We start from the raw sequence: 20,114 nt of genomic DNA on the forward strand, positions 1-20,114 counted from the left end.
ACTGATGTTGAGGACACCGAGCCATCATCTGTAGATGAATGTCGACGAAGGAGTGATTGGCCAAAATGGAAAGAAGCCATTCAAGTTGAATTAAAATCACTCACAAAACGAGAAGTTTTCAGTCCAGACTCCAAAAGGAGTGAAACCCATCGGGTATAGATGGGTGTTCATACGAAAAAGAAATGAAAAGGACGAAATTGTAAGATACAAGGCTAGACTTGTAGCCCAAGGTTTCTCTCAAAGACCGGGAATCGACTATGAGGAAACATATTCACCTGTGGTAGATGACAAGACACTAAGATTCCTCATAAGTGTATTAGCATGTAAAGGACTACAAATGCGTTTGATGGATGTTGTGACTGCATACCTTTATGGGTCACTTGATACCGACATCTATATGAGAGTCCCCAAAGGACTTGAACTACTTGAACCTTTGAGGTCACAACCTCGAAAGCTACATTCCATAAAATTGAAAAAACCACTATACGGTTTAAAGCAATCTGGGAGGATGTGGTTTAATCGTTTAAGTGAGTACCTACTCAAAGGAGGGTATAAGAACGACCAAATTTGTCCATGTGTATTCATCAAAAGGTCTGAAAATGGTTTTGTCATAATAGCGATGTATGTTGATGATTTAAACATCATCGGAACACATAAGGAAATCGAAGAAACCGCTAAATGTATGATGAAAGAATTTGAAATGAAGGACCTTGGAAGAACAAAATTTTGTCTCGGATTACAAATTGAACATCTGAAAGATGGTATCTTAATTCATCAATCCAATTATGCCGAGAAAGTATTAAAAATATTCTATATGGACAAAGCACATCCATTGAATTCACCAATGATTGTTTTTGCTCTAAAGATCAAAGATGATCGACAAGAAGGTGAAGTTGTACTTGGTCTAGAGGTGCCATACCTAAGTGCAATAGGAGCTTTGATGTACCTGGCTATCAACACTAGGCCAGACATTGCATTTTCGGTGAACTTATTAACAAGGTATAGCAATGAACCTACAAGCAGACACTGGAATGGAGTGAAGCACCTACTTCGCTTTATACGTGGAACAATTGATTTAGGGATCTTCTATCCAAGAAATGGAAATCCTATTCTCGTGGGATATGCTGATGCAGGTTACCTATCAGATCCAGTAAAATTGAAATCACAAACTGGTTATCTTTTCAGCTATGGCAATACAACAATCTCTTGGAAGTCAACCAAGCAGACACTAACAACAACTTCATCAAACCAAGCTGAATTGATTGCCCTTTATGAAGCTGGTAGGGAATGTATATGGTTGCGATATGTGACCCAACATATACTAAAAGAAAGAGGCATCAAAACAGTCGAAGAAGACCCAACTACAATATTTGAAGACAACACTGCTTGCATCTCACAAATTAAAGGAGGCTACATCAAAGGTGATAGAACAAAACACATCGACCCCAAGTTCTTTTCTATTCATGACTTGGAAAAGGAAGGCAAGATCGATGTCAAGCAGATCCAGTCATGCAACAACTTAGCCGATCTATTCACGAAGGCATTACCACCTAGCAAATTTCAAGAACTCGTGCATATGACCGGCATGCGTCGTTGTAGGGAATATTTCAAGCATTATCCTAGCTTGAACCCCAATGTGATCATACACTTAAGTAAGGTGGCGTCCAAAGGGAAAGAAGATAGAGCAAAAGAGTCGCCAACAAGTTTTAGGAACTTGTAAACCGTTCACAGGGTGAAGGTTACACCCCTTAACGATCCAGGAGATTGTCAAATCCAATAGGTGTGGAGCCATGACTGATAGTTCGGGGATGAAGGTACAAATCCAACCTAAAAGAGATTGAACCTGCCCTAATAATAGGCCTTTACTTTATTCTGATCGTATTCATGTGCGCTTTCTGACTAACATGGAATCAATAGGATTAACCCTAAACCTGTTTATCTATGTTGGTTGAATATTAATGCACAAATAAACTATTATTGGCGATCACTTGAATTATAATCATATTAACCCTAAACAAGATTATTAATTATCTTATTAAGCGTGATTACAAGAACCAATTCCCTTTAAGCATGCATAAAAGGTGTGATCAAGCAATAAATAGCAAGCAACATAATAACAATAACAATAACAATTATTATAACAATTAAAAAAATAATCATGTTAAAGCATAATAATAGCAAGATCCTAGGCATGATACTAACAAGATTAATAACAAACCCTAGCATGTCACTAAACATCAAATATCAAAGCTTTGACCCTAACATGATACTAACATGCTATTAAGAAGAAAATAAGAAGCATAGCAGGAATCATAATTGTCATATTTGATATTAGAAATTATAGTTGTTACCCTAAACATGATACTAGGAAGATCAAAACGCCCTAACATGACACTAGGAATCATAATAACAACCTAGACATGATTTCTATATCATAATAACAATAAAATCAATTAAAGCACTTACTTGGATGCCTCGTACCTCTTTTAATAACAAAATACACACGTTAGTAACTTCAAGGAAAATAATAAAACAACAATTAAATTAAATAATTAAAATAGAGATTTGGGACCAAACCCTCAGAAATTAAAACCTTTCATGTCTAGGGCGAAGGCAACTTCGAATTATGCTAGGTGTGTCTAGATCTTGTGAATGCGGAATTTTGTATGTAAAAAGGTTGGTTTAGAAAAAGAGAGAGAATAAGCTTTAGCTTAGAGAGAGGAGAGACTTAGAAAACTAGAGAGTTGATGATTGTTGATGATGAAAAACGGAGGTTTTAGGAGGCTATTTATAGAGAAAATCAGCCAAACGGATAGAAAAACAAATCAGAGTTTTGACGAGGATAAAACTTTAGCGCCAGGCGCTAAGGCTAGCGCTAGGCGCCAAGCGCTAATCCCTGTCGTCAGGCGCTAGAAATTATTTTCACGCGTTTTCTTAATTCTGATAAAATTTAGCCGTTCAGAAGGGCAAAATCGTATTTTCCTTAAAAACACTCTTTTATTTTGATTAAAACTCTAAAAAGTCAACCAAAGTCAATTCATCAATGCTAATTGAATTAGGAATGAAAAGAACCTTCTAGAAGAATCTAAAAGACTAAAATCAATTCTAATTGCATTAGGAATGATAAATCCATATTAGGCCCTCCTCTAGATCACTGGGCCGCATATAAATATCAAACCGGACCCAGTTTAGTAATTTGGCCATAACTTCCTCATTATTCATCGGAATTGGGCTTATAATATATCGTTGGAATGCTCTTTTCAAGCCCCATCCAACTACACCATTATTGGACCCTTGATATGGAACAAACCAAACTGGATTGACTGTTTTCTTAAAATAGGTTTTCAAAAACAGAGAGGAGAAACGAAATTAAAACTATCCGCAATACTAGACTTTCCACACTTTCACTTCATTCGATTGATTATGATTCGACGCGAAAGGTACTCATCACCGGGTTTGGTTTTAGGGAGACACAAATGGGTGTCTACAGTCGTCTTTGTGGTCTTTGCTAACTTAGGGGGGAGCCCTATATGTGTTGTACTCTTTTTCCTTCGTCCAAGTTTTTACCCCACAGGATTTTTCTTGGCAAGGTTTTAATGAGACAGATAAACATATAGGTACAATATCGGTAATATTTTTTTTTACATACATGTAAATTTTAGATAGGAGTCATCCTATAGAAATTTGTTCAAGGGGGAGTGTTGTAATACGCACCGTATTGCGTAATATGAACGGATTAAGAATACCGCCAAACATCACCGATTAGTTTCACATGCAAAAGTAAATATCGCCGCTCAGAATCTCATGCTCGATTAGACATTTCACTGCGTATTTAACATATCGAGTAAACACTGTTTATGCAAGGGTACTATAAATCCCCGCATAATCTAAAGGAAATATACACAACAATTATCGGAGTATCTAAAAGCTTTCTTTTGATCTCTTTGAAATCCTTTGCGGTAAGATATTAGATTTTTTTTAAAAGGAATAAGTTACCAGTTAATTCAAATAAATAGAAAAAGGGAAAAGAAATAAAAAAAAAATTGAAATACTACGTATAAAAAAAAAAAAAAACCAATCATCTATTGTTTATCTTCTCCACTGAATTCCTAATCCTTGACCATCCCCTGGCCTTGTCAATTAGCAACTCTAGAGCTAGAACTAAGCTTTCCCTCACTGCCCCACCGCACCCCTTCAACCTCAACCAACAGCCCACACACCGCAACTCTGCAGCCTGCACCACCGCCACACCTTCCCGGTGACTCGCCTGCAGTCCGCCGGAGCCCGGAGTCCTGCACATTTCTTCTTCGTCAGTCATTTCTCCTCTTTATTTGTTTGTTTAATTTTTTCAAATTAGTGGTACTTGCTGATTTGGTTTATTGGTTTTCATGTATTATTCACAAATTGAATAATTTAATGTGAATTGTCAAGTTACTCACTTAAAATTTTACTTGGTTTTTTAATTGATAATTACAATTTCATTTTGTCACATTTGTGTTTACTTGGGATTATTGTGAATGTTGTATGCATTATCTCATTTGCCCAACCTCATCTCACACCTCCACAATTGCTTTTGGTGAATGAAAATTTGAATTGGCACCCAGAGATTTCAATTATCTATTTATTACCCTGTTCGAACTGAATGTTGCTTTACTTTTAGGACAAAATGCGATAATCTTTCAACTAATGATCCATGGAGTGTGTATATCACTAGAAGAAAGGGAATTCAGGTTCATTTGGCGAATTTAGTCATGGAATTTATAATTTTCAACTAACATTACTGCAGGGGGTTGGGGCGCCGGGGGGGGGGGGGGTGTTGCTTTTGGATGTATAGTGAAGTGTACTAAACCATACAATTGGTGTTTTGGAGGGGAGAATTTTCAGGTGCTTGTTGTACCACACTTATACTGTTGGTTTGGATAAGGAAGGGAAAATTTGCTGACATTAATTACAGACACTTGCTACATTTTTTGCTGAGAAATATAATGTTGAAAATTCGAACTTATGTATTGAATATTTAATTAAATATATGATCAATTTGTTTTTGTAAGATTCTGAACCCACAAATTGGAATTCCTGGATATGCCACTGAAGCGCACTCAACGTACTCATTGAATCTAATACTTGTATCCCCCATTTATCATATCAATTTCACAATCTAGGGTTTAATCTAATTTAATTGTTAGTGCATTAAGTGTAGGGCTCGAAATCTCAACTATTGGTTCTTAATTCTAAAATAACCAACTATTATTTTACCAGAAAAGAAAATTATGAGCCTAATTGATTATTGAATCAAATATCCCTAAAATTATGTGATTTTACGAGATAATTGAATCAAGTTTGGTTGCTAATGTATTGCACAACCCTTTAATGTTAGGATTCAACTATGAAATTACACCTCTTTAATGTATTGCGCCTCCTGCCTAGCTCAGGGGACAGGTCTTAGAGTCTGTTGGATTTTAGCTTCCTTACCATATTATTGTTTCAATGTAACAGATGGTTTGTCCAGTGAATTGTCATTACAATTGTTTTATAAGAGACGGTAGATGGACCTGTTATGATGCAATCTCGAGGGTGAAACCTCGATTTCCTTTGTCAAATAATGTACATGAAAGACATTATGGGGTGAATTTGGCAAGATTTTACAAGACAAGGCTTAACCCTCATTTACAAGGTTCATTAATTCAGGAACAACACCTTCCTGTCCAGTCTTCAGTAACTGCTTTTTTTAAAGGTATTACGGGTGTGTTTGTATTTGGACATGTGAAATTTCTTCTTTAAGTAAGCTTCTTAACACTTAATGCTTTCAGCGCTTTGACAGATAAAGAAGACATTGTGGAATACTTTGACAGTGATTCCTTACGAGAAAAGCCCTTTTTAGATGATCTTATAGTTACCAATGGATACTATATTCGAAGTGAAGACTCGGATAGTCTTAATGATGAAGAGACCAACTTTACTGAAAGGAATCAACCTTTGGAGGAGCCCTGGTTCATGCGGCCATGTGCTATCTCTCAATATGCGGAAAAAGACTTCAATGCTCATATTGATTCCTTTGATCGAGAAGGAACTTTGAAAAACTTTCCAAATGATCATGTTATGTCACAGTCATTGTCTAATAATTTCAGATACGGAGGTGAGCACTTCATTGAAAGTGAAAAAATGTATCATCAAGTTGATGGCGACTTCAGTTCTACCTGGTCTTTCTCTGAGAGGGACCATCCTGTTGAGGATCCTTGGCTCTTATATCCAATTCCCGATTTTTCAGAAACTAGTGTCATCCCAGTTGCTGAAACTCCCATCATTGAGGAGCCTACTGAAGATGAGGCACGTCTTCAAGAACTGCAGGAACAACACCAAATTATTTCAGAAAAGCTGCTTTCTGGAACAGAAAGTAATCTGCTTCCACCAGTGGGTTTAGTTTCTACTGAGATATTAATCAACTGCTCTATCTGTACCATGCAAAGGATAGCTGTACTTGAAGATGGAAATCTAGTTGAGTTGTTATTAGAACCTGTCAAAAGTAATGTGCAATGTGATAGTGTTTACCTGGGGGTAATTACAAAACTTGTTCCTCATATGGGTGGTGCATTTGTAAATATAGGGAGTTCCAGACCCTCTCTTATGGACATTAAGCATTATAAGGAACCTTTTATATTTCCACTCTTTGATACTTCAAAGGAAAATGATGTGACTTGCCCTCCATCATCCGTGCTTGAGAAGAACTTAGACATCAGTCATTTTAAACAAGCATTTTTGGAAGAAGATGATGAACTTGCTGATGATGATGTGGAGGTTGATTTTGAGGATGAAGAATTTGAGGGACATGTGAATGAAGATACTATGGATTTCGATGAAGTTCAAACGGGAAATCTTATTCAGGTTAACAGTAATGGAACTGGCTCAAATCTTGGGAACTTAGAATATCAGCTGGATGGGAATGGGAACCATTTAAAAATTCAAACTGATTCCCATCATTCAGTGGTGAAAAAACATAGGAGCACCAATGACATCCACAGTGCAGAAGAAATGTGGGCTAATGTTCGCAAAGGCACTAAGATACTTGTGCAAGTTGTAAAAGAGGGGTTGGGTAAAAAAGGTCCGACATTGACTGCTTATCCAAAGCTTAGGAGCAGATTCTGGGTAAGAATTGCAAAAGATACATTTTAAACCCAAGGTTTCTCTTTGTTGTTGTATTTTCGTTTTCAATATCAACCATCAAGTGGTTAAGGTGGATAAATGCATAAAATTTTGTGCTCTTTTTGAAAATTTTGGAACTTCTTTCCTTTCACTATTAGGTATTGATCACCCGGTGCAAGAGTATTGGAGTATCAAAGAAAATTTCTGGGGTCGAACGCACACGCTTGAGAGTCATAGCAAAATCTTTGCAGCCCCCCGGTTTTGGTGTGACCATCCGAACTGTTGCTGCTGGTCATTCTGTGGAAGAATTACGAAAGGACTTGGAAGGGTTGCTTGCAACATGGAGAAATATTGTTGAACATGCAAAATCTGCAGCACTTGCAGCAGATGAAGGTGTTGAAGGTGCTGTACCTGTTATTTTGCACCAAGCAATGGGGCAGACACTATCTGTTGTCCAGGATTATTTTAATGAGAAGGTTTTCTGCCTTTGATACAATTTCCCTATAATTTTACCTTTTATGTTTGTTTATAGACATTTTGAAATGTTTTTTCTGGTAGTCCAATTCCTGGTATTTAAATGAACTTGTATGCTGCAAAGAGTTATTTCATAATCAAATGTTACATGCCTTATTGTCTTATCTTTTTTATTCTGTTCAGGTTAAGAGAATGGTAGTAGACTCCCCAAGGACATACCATGAGGTATGAAACTCACTCTTCAAATTTGTTTTAGTTGCCCCTTTACTTATGTTTTAGTTGTTGTGGTTATATTACACCCCAGTCCAAAGGAGTGGATGGACAGCTCTAAATTTTAAATTTGATAGCCCTATTAAATGGAAGATTTTCATATGTTTTCGACTGTATATGTTACCTGGATGTAGACCATGTAGTTGCTATAGCAGTTTAGTAGATGTAGTTGATATCTCTCTATTTTCTTTGGGCAATAGAATTTGTGTTTGATCTGAGGTTAGGTCAATCATTTATCATTCATCTTATCTTTCCAAGCTTTTGATCATCTACCATCCAGATGAATAGAAATAAAACGTGTTTGTGAACACTGGTTCTTACAGAATGCATAATTAATTGAGGCTTATTGACTTCCTCGTTCGATTCTTCAGGTAAAGATGAAGAGGTGTTTTAAGCTGTTCTGAAACAACTTATTTGCCTAATATAGTGTAGAAATAAGTTCTTGATCATCATTGTTGTAATATGTTATTCATGCATCTTGATAATCTAAACAAGTTAAGATTTCATATGTCGGACTTTGTTCTTATTTGATGTTATTTTCAGGTGACCAATTATCTGCAGGATATTGCTCCGGAGCTCTGTGATAGAGTCGAGCTACACAGGAAAAATGTTCCTTTGTTTGATGAATTCAACATTGAAGAGGAGATCAATAATATTCTTAATAAAAGGTGAGGATGCCAAGAGTCAATTTTCCAAAGGTGTGGTATGTTGTAATTTTTGTGTTTATTTACATCTAATTGTTGGACTTGATCTTACTCCTCCATGTGTGTTTTTTAGAATGCTTATATTGGTAGGTTCAATCTGAACTACCATTTTACTGTTATTGTTTTGTTAGGGTTAACTGCAAGTAGGGGGATTTTGAATTGGTTTTGTTGCCATTGTTATGTGCTTATGCCCTTGGTTTATGTCAAAATAATTTGATAGCATTGTCATCAACAAATTAGGAAACTTATCATAGAATTTATAAAAATCTTTATTGGGCATTATGGAGTAGAGATGTAGAAAGAAAGGAGGAATGAGAGAATGATGACCAAAATTCAGAAGGGTCTTGGTGAAGACCAAATTAAATTCTGATCATCTCTGCAATTTCTCTGTATGTTCCCCATCTAAATGAGTGGTTGATATTTCGTTGTTGTTGTTGTTTGACGAGAAGAATAATATCATTAATAATTAGCCGTACGACATCTACAATAAGAATATAGATCTATAAACCACATATTCAAAGAAAGAACATATATTTTAAATATCGAATAACATTTTTTTTGCATTCTTGGCACACTTCATACTCCACCAATTCAAGCTTGACGCAAGCAGTGAAACTTTGAAATCCTTGCATCTTCCAAGTAGAGACCTTCTCAATTTAGACTAATGTACTAATCGAGGAGTTGTTGACAAGACCTTAGCCCATATGAATCCAAATCACCTCCTACTAGGACCAAAAAAAAAAAAAAAAAAAAATCCGTGGATGAGAATAATAAACCCAAAAAATTGGGAAGAAAACTCTCACGGATGGAGAAAACATATCAACAACAAAAAAGAGAAAAAAAACTTAATTGTTATAAAGAAAAAGGGTTGGAGATAGTCTAGTTTTTGAAGAAAAAGAGAATAGGAGGAGAGCAGCAATATATGGAATAATTCTACGAGTGGTTGATTCTGAATTGCTGAGAATCCTCCAAGTAGAAAATTTCCGAGTGATTGAAGAAAGAAGGTATAATTAATCTTTTTAATTTCCGATTAGTAATTCATAGTTTCATACACCAGCTTACATATATTCTCAGACAACTCTGGAAGTCTGTTATGTGATGTGATTGATTTGTGTGTTCTTGTTGTCATAGGAAATTGCATGAGTTATTTATAGAGAATTAAATACATATGTTAAAAAAAGCAGAGAATTGTGTCAGGAAAGTCCATTAGTTGTGAACAATAAATGCCTCTAAGTCAAACTGTTTGCTCCTAATAAATTTTGTATGTGATATTGTGCTGGGTCCCAAATTTGTGCATAACAATCAGTAAGGAAAGTGCTTTAAATTGTGCTGATTGCATCTTGTTGACAGGGTCGCTCTTCCAAATGGAGGATCTTTGGTAATCGAACAAACTGAAGCTTTAGTCTCTATTGATGTGAATGGAGGACATGGGATGTTTGGTCAAGGGGCTTCACAAGAGAAAGCTATTGTTGATGTCAACCTTGCTGCCGCAAAACAAGTGCGTGACACTCTACTTTTGTGCTGATAAGTTTACTCGCTGGTGCTTTGTGCTTGAAAAGGAAATATTGCGTTTTTGGTTAAATGAAATTAAATGAAACCAAATTTGTATTACGAATTGCATGGCCTTGTTGGGCAATTACTCCCTCCAAACCCGAAAGAAGGTTACGTTTGGTGGGTTTACAAGGTTAATAAAGAAAATAAGATGGTGGAAAACAATGATTAGATATCACACTCATCAAGTATTAAGGCATTAAATGAACATTGCAAATAGGAATATTTGCACTGGGAGTAGGTAAATATTTATGTAAATAAGAACAGTTACATTGGAAGTATGTAAATATTTCGATAAATGGTGTAGTTTCATGGAAAATATGTATGTATGGAGGAAATGTGTAAAAAAAAAATAATTATGTTAATGTTAAGTAATAATTGAAACGTAACCGTTAAAGGAGAACGTCAAAAAAGGCAAACGTAACCTTTTATGAGGAACGAAGGGTTTTTAGATGTTTTTAAAAGTGTTTGGTAAATAATTGGATAGTAATTAGTTGTTTTAGAGTATAAAACAACTAAAAAAACTAAAAGCTCTTTAAAAACCTCTTCATATGAGATTTTTAAAAAAGAGATTTTTGGGTCAAGCTCTTAAAAAAGTTTTTAACCGAACACCCTAAGAGCAACTCCAATAGTTATAACTAGGGACTTGCTTGCAATTTTAATAATTCCCTAGCTACAAGCTTGACCATTGGAGCTAGAAAACTCAATTAGTTTGGCTAAGCAAATTAGCTTTGCCAAGCTAATTTGCTTGGAAATTAAACTTGACAAAATAAAATGCTCAGTGCACCAATTAAGCTCTTTCCATATATTTTCTATTCAACAACTACTACTAAGCTAATAGCCAGCCATTAGAGCAATAAGTAGCTAAAATGATAATTAGCTTAAAAGCTTATGTGACATGACAAGCTAATTGTCAAATTATCTTTCCATTAGAGTTGCTATAAGGAGCTTTCGGAAATGGTCAAATATCTCTTTTTGTTCCAAAAGGTTACTAACCAAACACCCTCCTATGTAAATTCTAAATTTCTTATACATCAATGTGTTTAGTAGACCTATTATTGGCAGGGTGGGGCGGGTCAAAGAGGGTCATATTTTACAAGGTCAAAAATGGGTCTGGCCAATGCCAATCGTGGGTCAATAGCGGGTCGATAATAGGCGGGCCAACAAAATAACAGTTAAAATAAATATTGAACAAAGCCATTATTAAGTATATTTGAATACAAATTTATCTATGTAATTATTTTCATATCATCTATATTATTTGTCTGTTAAATTGGAAAAACATTTTGGCCCTATATTGCCCGTACGCAATAGGGTCTTGTCCATTTTAGGCTCTGTCCATTATAAACCCTTTAAGCTTGGCCCTAATTCTATTATCATTGGGCTACCCTACCCAATAACCAGGTCTAGTGATTAGCTAACTTTTCCTTATGTTGATTAAGTTTACAGTATATACTTCAAGCCCTAAGGGCTTACCGTAAGCATAAGCATTAAATATGTTTCATGTATTTGTATTAGTTTAGAAATCTATGAAAAAATTACATGTCGACTGGTGTTTGTTTGATAATTCTTGTATCTTTCTTATTTTAACTTTTTTTTTTGTTTATATATATTTTTATTCTTTTTTCTTTTAGCTTAAGCGCTGCATATATCTTCTTATTTTTATGCAACAGTTTTCTGTCTCCAGATGTTTCATTTCTATTTTTAAAGCTCCTGGAGTTTAAATGTTATTCATGTTTGCATAACTAAACTAGAATCAATGTTAATTCATCAATAGTGTTACAAAATACCTAAAAATATTCAATCATCTTCTTTTGTTTCATTGGTGAAAGGGATACTAGAATTAGTTTTCCTTTAGCAATAGTGCTATAGATTACCTTCAGAGAATTAGTTACAGTACACTGTTAGACATGAAAACTGCATCATATTAAAATATTCAATCATCTTCCTTTGTTTCATCAGTGATAGGGAAGAGAACCACTTAGATGTAAAAATTACTATTCTTTGTTAGAATACTTCTAACAGCATTTTTTTTTCCCTAGATTGCTAGGGAATTACGTCTCAGGGATATTGGTGGCATCATCGTGGTAGATTTTATTGATATGATGGATGATTGTGAGTAAACCTCTGCTATGATTCTTTCTCTCCATAAATTCCTGATGTTTGTTGTCATTTTGTAATTTTCTTGGCAATAGGATACAGGTATGAAATTATGTAAACTTTAAGCAGATTTAGAATGCAGGGATGGATAAACATATTGTTTACTATATTCTTTGTTGATTAAGTCAACTTTCTTGATAGGCAATATCAAGTTATAAGCCTCAGTTCTTGAAAAGTATAATCACGTTGTCTTACACTTTTCCAACTGATTGTAATGAGATCAGCAGACAATGAGAATCCTACTTCTGTGGCAGCTCTTAGTCATCTATATCGCAATGCTTTTCACAAGAGGGGTGAAATAGTAGCAATCTTAATGGAACTTGTTTGTCTTCTGAAGGAACTCTTTCAGCTCTGAACTTAGGAGAGTCAAGACACTTTATTCCTGACACCAATTTACATAAATGATTAAATCATTGAGGTCCTCTGCCCTCTATTCCTTATTCTTTGAACTCTTGAAAATCAATTTTTTGTTGTTTTCATTACAACTTGTTGATCATCCCACTCCTAAATGCAGGGTAAAAAAAATAGTAGTGTTTATTTTTATTATATAAATATGTTTGTCAACCTTTCATTTTAATTTTTTATTTTGTAAATTATTGATTGAGCTGTTAGTTAAACACCATTACTTTTGATTATTGTTCTTACTTTACTCTATAATGTAAAACACAAGTAAATTACACACATTGGTGATGTGTTTGCAAAATTTACAAATTTGAGCCTGGCGATATAATTACTTTTCAGTTCTGGTGGCCTGTTTTTTGCTCTGCTTATCCCTCCATTATAATAGTTAGACAAAATATCACCTCTCTGAATTCCTGGAAAACATTGTTCGACAATAAGACTTAATATAAAGGGAATCCTGTTTGAGAATCAGAACTTGCCAATATGTTTTTCTCTTGATTTTTCTTTTTTTCTGGCTGATGCCTTCTTTCCAGCAAATAAAAGATTAGTTTATGAAGAAGTGAAGAAAGCAGTCGAGAGGGACCGCTCAATCGTTAAGGTTTCTGAATTGTCCAAGCATGGACTTATGGAGATTACCAGAAAGAGGGTATGTATTGAATGTTAATGCTTCATTCCTCATATATCCCTGATCCAAAAATGTGTTACGTTGGCTTTGTGTTAGGTTTAGCATAGGCTCTTTATCTTATTACTCCATTGTGTCTTGTTTTTTTTTTTTTTTTTTTTTTTTTTATTTTTTTTTTTTTAATTTTTTAATTTTTTTTTGTATATTTGACTTTTTGAATGAAACATTTTGTAAAACTTAAATGGAGTTATTTATTTAGGCTTGTCTAGGTAAATAGCTTTATAACATTGTCTTGTAGAATTTTATTCAGGGATCTTTTATCACAAAAACTTAGAACTACTTATTGTGTTGTAAATCACTGCCATAAAATTTGACCTTAAGTTGAATATCAATTTGTCAATTAAGAGCAAGATGGTTACTATATTTAGTGGTCAATTTTAAGGTGTATACTGTATAGTGACTAGTGAAGGGTCTAATCAGGTACTTCAAGGTGTATACTGTAAGTGACTAGTGAAGGGTCTAATCAGGTATTTCAAGGTGCATACTGTATACTGAATTGTAGGGAAAAAAAAGTCATGAAGTCAATTGTTTACAAGAAATCTTTTTAGGAGGTTCTTTCTTTCCAAAAAGAAAAAAAAAAAAAAAGGCTGTATATAAAGTAGGTGTTGATAGAGTTCCCACGATTTTTTTCTCGCTGGTAAACAACTGTTAAAAGTTTAATTAAAAAAGGTCAATGTGGTTGTGATCTTGTAAGATTGAGTGAAACAAAATTTATTATTTGTTCAATGAATGCAGCTCAAAATTCAGTCGCGAATGCTGTAGTTTATAAGTTACTTTATTATCTAACTGTTATATTCTTAACATAATTTAAACAGGTACGCCCTAGTGTGACATTTATGGTAAGTGAACCATGCACTTGCTGTCATGGTACTGGGAGAATTGAGGCTCTAGAAACTTCCTTCTCAAAGATTGAGCATGAAATATGCCGCTTGCTAGTAAGTAAAGCTTTTCCTTTATGATTTCTTCCTTTGCTTCACCTGTATAGGCAAACATCCAAGTAGGTCTATTTGGCGTAGGATTCAAATCTGCATTTTTCTTCATATAACTTGATACAAAGGATTGTCGAAGCCGTTAATTCACATCCTCATTAGTCTGTTCGGAGGAGAGGATAAACTTTAATTCCTTTCATCTACTTTCATTTGCAATATTTTCTTGTATCCTTTTTAATCTAATTCGTTGCCTTTCTTTCTATCAGGCAACAGTGGGCCAGAAAGCTGATCCTGAGAACCCGAAGTCCTGGCCCAGATTGCTGTTGAGAGTTGATAGTTACATGTCCGACTATTTGACATCAGGGAAAAGGACAAGACTAGCAACTTTGAGTAGCTCTTTGAAAGTTTGGATTCTTTTAAAGGTATGGCTGATTTCCTATTATTTGGTCATACTGACTGTTGGAAATATAGATTTGTCATTGTCACCTGACTGTTTGCAGAGGAACTTGTTCAAATTTATAAATGCATATCAGGAAATAAATATCTTGAGCTGCAAATATACACATGTTTGAGATGAAACTTCATCAAATACATATACTTGATTTCTTTTTACTTGCAACAAACAATTTTGGCACGCAATTTAACAAAGATATTAGAATAGGTAATGGACTGAGTTTTCAGACTATGTAATTGAAAATTATCAAGTGAATAAATAAAGATAGAAGCTTGATACTTGATTAAAAATGGCCATAAGATAGTTTGAGGCTATTAATCTCTAGTTTAGCAACTTGAGGTTTCTACTACTATGCCACATCCTATTTATAATTAAGCCCTTTTACAAGTTAACCTAACATCAATTATATTGGTCACTACTTTGCTCTATTTTCCCTCCAAATCTCTCCAATTTTGGAGGGATCATGCTTATTAAAAGAGAGGAAAAATGGATCTCCCCCTCTCCTTCCCCTTCCTCCTCCCAATTCTTTACCCAAACTAAATTGTTGTCCTCCATTTCTCTTCTCTTCTTTTCCTTCCATTTCCATCTGTCCTAACAAAGTGTTGGTGTTTCATTGATTATTTTTACCACATCTGCCATGTTGTCCACCTTTTCCCCTTGCTGCTGGCATGCTGCTGCTTGTCTCTTCCCCCTTTGTCTTGTATCTCAAGTTATTTACTCCTTCGAGTGTAGACCTATATTGGAGGTTTGGGTGTGGCCACCAGGTGCACCGAGTCCATCACAGTGAACGAACAAATTAACTAAATAAATTTTACCACCAACAAACAGAAAGTTTTAAATTGTTGCGGTTTAATTTATCAAGTTTACTTTGTCCGTTTACCTTTTCTAATCTCTTCCTCAAATAGCATGCCAGAAGGGGTGTTGTAAGTAGAGGAAGTATTATTTTACAATATAATCTTAAAAACTATTGTAAACAACAATTCAGAGCTAAAGACATCCATGTCAAATTGTGAATTTGTGATGGCTGACTGACACAGTGCAGTGATCATAATGAAAAAAATCTGACACTTACCCTGCATAGCCATTATGTAGGAGGCTTTCCTATTAGGTTTCCATTTACTTAGCAATCAAGATTAGAGGCATGATCTCATCCTTGGTTATTATATCTGAAACTTGGGGCAGCAATTTGCTCTATAGTCTCCTGATATTTCCTTTGATAAAACTACTTTTACCCCCCTACTTTATACATTTGACACCCTATTACTCACTTGCATGCAGTCTTCATACTTGATTTATTACCTTCTGTAATAAGGTTTCCTTCAGTCTGTCTCTAAACAATAAGCCACATATGATGGAAGGAAATTTAGAGATGACAATGAAGGAAAGCAGGACAGGAGTCTGTTTCTACACATCCTTCCCACCTAAATATTTCATGCCACCCCCTAACTGCTCCCCATGACAGGCACAAATCTAAACCATCAAATCCTGTGGTTACATACTCTCCATGAAGCAAATGTGTTCTGCAGCCAAGTTTAATATTCTACACTATAATAGAAAGCATGGAATGTCTAGCTTGAGGCTGCTTTTAATTAATGAGAATAATCAACTATTAGAGTCAGCTAAGTCTACTCTCTTAACTGAACCTAGTCACACCTATATCATGCATTGAATCAATAGGCGAATTGGGTTGAAAGCCCAAATATGTCATTCACAAATTACATAGATCCAGGTAAAAGGTTGTTCTTGCACATTAATTTTATTAATGTAAAACCCAATAATTCTCCCATATCACTAGATTATAGGGAGAAGGTTAAGGAAAATTGATTAATAATTTGGTAATTAGATTAGGTGAAAGCTTGAAAGACATGATCGTATTGATTATAGTCATGGTGGAAATCACCAATTGCACGTTCAGGAGGTTGGTGCTCTCTGCCCAGCAATTTCTCCGTGTACTCTCATCAATGTTCAACTTACTAACTATATTTTTTCTTCCACAGCTACCGATAACATCATTATGATGATTCCACCTAAAGTGCCCCTCCCCTTAATACTAAAGCATAGTGTATGTATGTTCTTAACTATGTAGGTCATATGTTTGTGTTAGCGTAGATTCGAATTTTTCCCATTCTGTATGTTAATGAGTGAGCCAGGAAGTGCAGCAAAACACTAGCTATGACCCACCTCAACTAAACCAATGATAAACTTGACTGACTGATTTAAAAATGAGTCCCATATCTCCAATTTATTCAATATGCTGCATATTCGTTGCTGTAGTTATCATCCATAAGTGATAAGTGCATGGATCTTGAAATATTTTACAGTTAACTTTATATGTTGTCCATAATTTTCACATCTTTGAACCTAAATTGAAATATACTTCGTATATGAAACTGGATTATAAATTTTTTCTGAGTTTATATTTACTACTAGTATTTTTTTTTACATTACCAAGGATAAACTAGTTATACTACATAATTTGTTCTTAATTTGATCATCTGACGCATGCATCACTTTACCAGGTAGCAAGAAACTTTGCGAGGGGTGCATTTGAGGTCCGACTACTTGCTGAGGAAAAGGGAATTACTAACCAGCAACAAGTTGGTGTGACCACTCAATCAGCTGAAGCTGCTACAATTATACCCACCAAGAGAACTAAGTTGTTCCCTGTGAAGAGATGGAAGGCAGGAAGAAAATTATGACCATGAATTTTTATCGAAGCTGTTCTCTGTTTAAAGGTGAAAGATGAGAAGGAAAAAAAAGCCTAGAGAAATAACTTGAGATTAAAATAATATCCAATGAACATCAAAGAACATCAAATTTTGGTGAAAGAAGATTTTGCAAATGATGAGTAGCTATTGCAGGTGTGATGAACTCAAGTAGGCAAGACAAGTGAAATAACTGAGGAAATTAAAACCTCTCCTGTTGTTTCACTTGTCTGCCCTTTCAGGTTTTATATGAGATTTTAGCCAACATATTTGAATTTGTAGCTTCGCGAAGATCAGAGCAGCCAATAATTCTTAAATAACTGCTACAAGTCCAAGCTAAAGCTTGATTTTGAGTTATGTACTGAAACCATGTAATAAACGGCATGTATAGAGTGGCTCACTGGTTGCCTTGATTTTGTTGTTTACGTGTAAATTAATGTAATTTTCGAACTAAAATAATAGTTAGGGTTTAGATTTTGGTCTAAAGAATATCTGGTTTTGTAGATGACTAATTTCGGCTTGCCTAAGAATTCTTTCATTAGTTTGTGACTTGCCTAAGTATGAACTGTAACATAATACTTCAGCTATTAGAAAGGTTACACCAAATCTAATGCGGAGTGAAGCTTTGTTTGTGCTTGAAATTGTTACTACTACAAAAAATATGGGCTAACATGATATGTACACTTGCGATGACACATAACATATAAGAGTTTACCATAACCTCTTCATTGACATATTCACTTAATTGATTATACACACATATATCATGTTTCATAGATACACTTATTAAGACTTGGATTATACCAACCAACTAACAAATGAAGACTTGGATTATACCAACCACTATACATAGATACACTTATTAAAAAACTACATTTACTTGATAGATTGGGTTATTAGCTTATTGGAAATGCCCTACAGATTTTGTGTATAATACCATACCATTTTTTTTTTAATTTTTTTTTTTTATATTTGGCTGTGAACCAAGTGTGCAGCTTTAGAGTTTATGCTTTGTTTGGATAGCAAAGAAGGAAGGAAAATAAGGGGAGGGAAAATGGAGGAAGGGAAGGGAAAAGAAAGGGAGGGGGAGGTGATCTCCATTTTCCCTCCAAATCTCTCCAATTTTGCAGAGATTATGGTTATTATAGAGAATTAGAAAAGGGATCCCTCCCTCTACTTCCACTTCCTTCCCCCAATCTTTTACATAAACAAGAGATTTTGTCCCTCTCCATTTCTCTTCTCTTCTTTTTCTTCCATTTCTTCCTATCCAAACAAAGTGTTAAGCAAGACTAGAGTCCCATCAAGACACTTCTTTGAGTGTGTTATATTTTGTTACTTAATTGTATATATCCCCTATAACGCAGGGTGTTAGTATTATCCATGAACTCCATGCCTTATTCCATATCGTTATTTGTTCATCATCCCCTTACTGGGATTTGACCACCATTACTGGGATTTCAGAATGTAACACCCCAATAATTCTCTCTTAAAACCTGTAAATACCCTGAACAAAATCCAAGAGAATTACTGGCGTGCTACCGCCACATCTTCAAACGTTAAGGCTTTATCAGAAAATAGCAGCGGAAAAACTAAATCAGTTATAAATAAGTTTCAAAACCAACGAATGAAACCAAATTAAGTCATACAAGTTGGAACCATTAAGGCCCTTATTCAAAACCCAATAAAAATTAAGTGATTAAATTCAGTGTTCAAATAATTCAAACCCAAAAGAAATAGTGTCAAATAAAATCGAATTAAAATAAATTCAAACTCACAAAAGAAATAAAATGCAAACAACCAACTCTCTACTCAAGATCCCACATCCCTGATGAATGCTGCATGTGTAAGAACCTGTGGTTATTCTGCTCCCCAATATTATAAGTGTAAAAATTGGATCGTCACAGGGTCATTAAAAGGTGAAGGCCATGACCAAAGAAAGACAACCAAAGCACGCAATCAACAAAGCTGAGTACATACAAGCTGCAAAACATAAAAGAAATCCCTAACATGCTACTAATAATCAACCATTACGCATCATTAGTTTATAGACTCGGCACATGACTCAACTATTTATATTACTAAGACTCCATTAATTAATAATAGGTAAATCATTATTTTTATTTATTGGATTACGCAATAGACAAGGTTGTCCAACCCATGCTCTATTTGGAACATCAATAAAAGAAAAACCCCATGTCTCCTTTCGGAAACATCAATAAACATCCAACGACCACGGGCGCGACTCCGTGACCGTAGTTAGTATGAGATCTCACCTAACTCCTAGTTTTAACAAAAAATATTTGAAATAAGAGACTCGTAGATCAGACGGTCTCGATAAAAGTACACGGCTAATACCCCGTGTACCCCAACCCCTGATTGTCATTACTCCAGAAGTGCACCAATCCAGAGTTTTATTGCTCATCCATCTTGCACTTTACTTGATTTACAGGTTTAGACTTGGTGATGACTCATATACATTACAATACAAACATTCCAAACACAATTCAATCAAACATGACAAATTGCCAATTTAAATTCTTGATTTATTAGTGACAAACAACATTTATTAATTATTCCTTTACTACCTCGGTGTATAAACACTACTTTTTCATCAAAATCGGATGAGTTCATAACCTGATCGGG

At 34.9% G+C, this 20,114-nt stretch overlaps 1 protein-coding gene across 1 annotated transcript; it reads left to right on the forward strand.

Moving 5' to 3' along the window:
• The first annotated feature begins 3,774 nt into the window (after positions 1-3,774).
• On the forward strand, positions 3,775-18,105 carry LOC110695410 (ribonuclease E/G-like protein, chloroplastic). The gene is made up of 12 exons (XM_021872647.1): positions 3,775-4,309; positions 5,497-5,734; positions 5,822-7,143; positions 7,299-7,616; positions 7,798-7,839; positions 8,428-8,552; positions 9,939-10,086; positions 12,182-12,254; positions 13,235-13,347; positions 14,199-14,318; positions 14,579-14,734; positions 17,286-18,105. The coding sequence occupies exons 2-12, from the start codon at positions 5,497-5,499 to the stop codon at positions 17,463-17,465; spliced, it is 2,835 nt and encodes a 944-aa protein (XP_021728339.1). The 5' UTR covers positions 3,775-4,309; the 3' UTR covers positions 17,466-18,105.
• The last annotated feature ends 2,009 nt before the right edge of the window (positions 18,106-20,114 follow it).

This window comes from Chenopodium quinoa, unplaced genomic scaffold (genome assembly GCF_001683475.1).
Source record: "Chenopodium quinoa cultivar QQ74 unplaced genomic scaffold, ASM168347v1, whole genome shotgun sequence".
In the NCBI taxonomy this organism is placed as follows: Eukaryota; Viridiplantae; Streptophyta; class Magnoliopsida; order Caryophyllales; family Amaranthaceae; genus Chenopodium; species Chenopodium quinoa.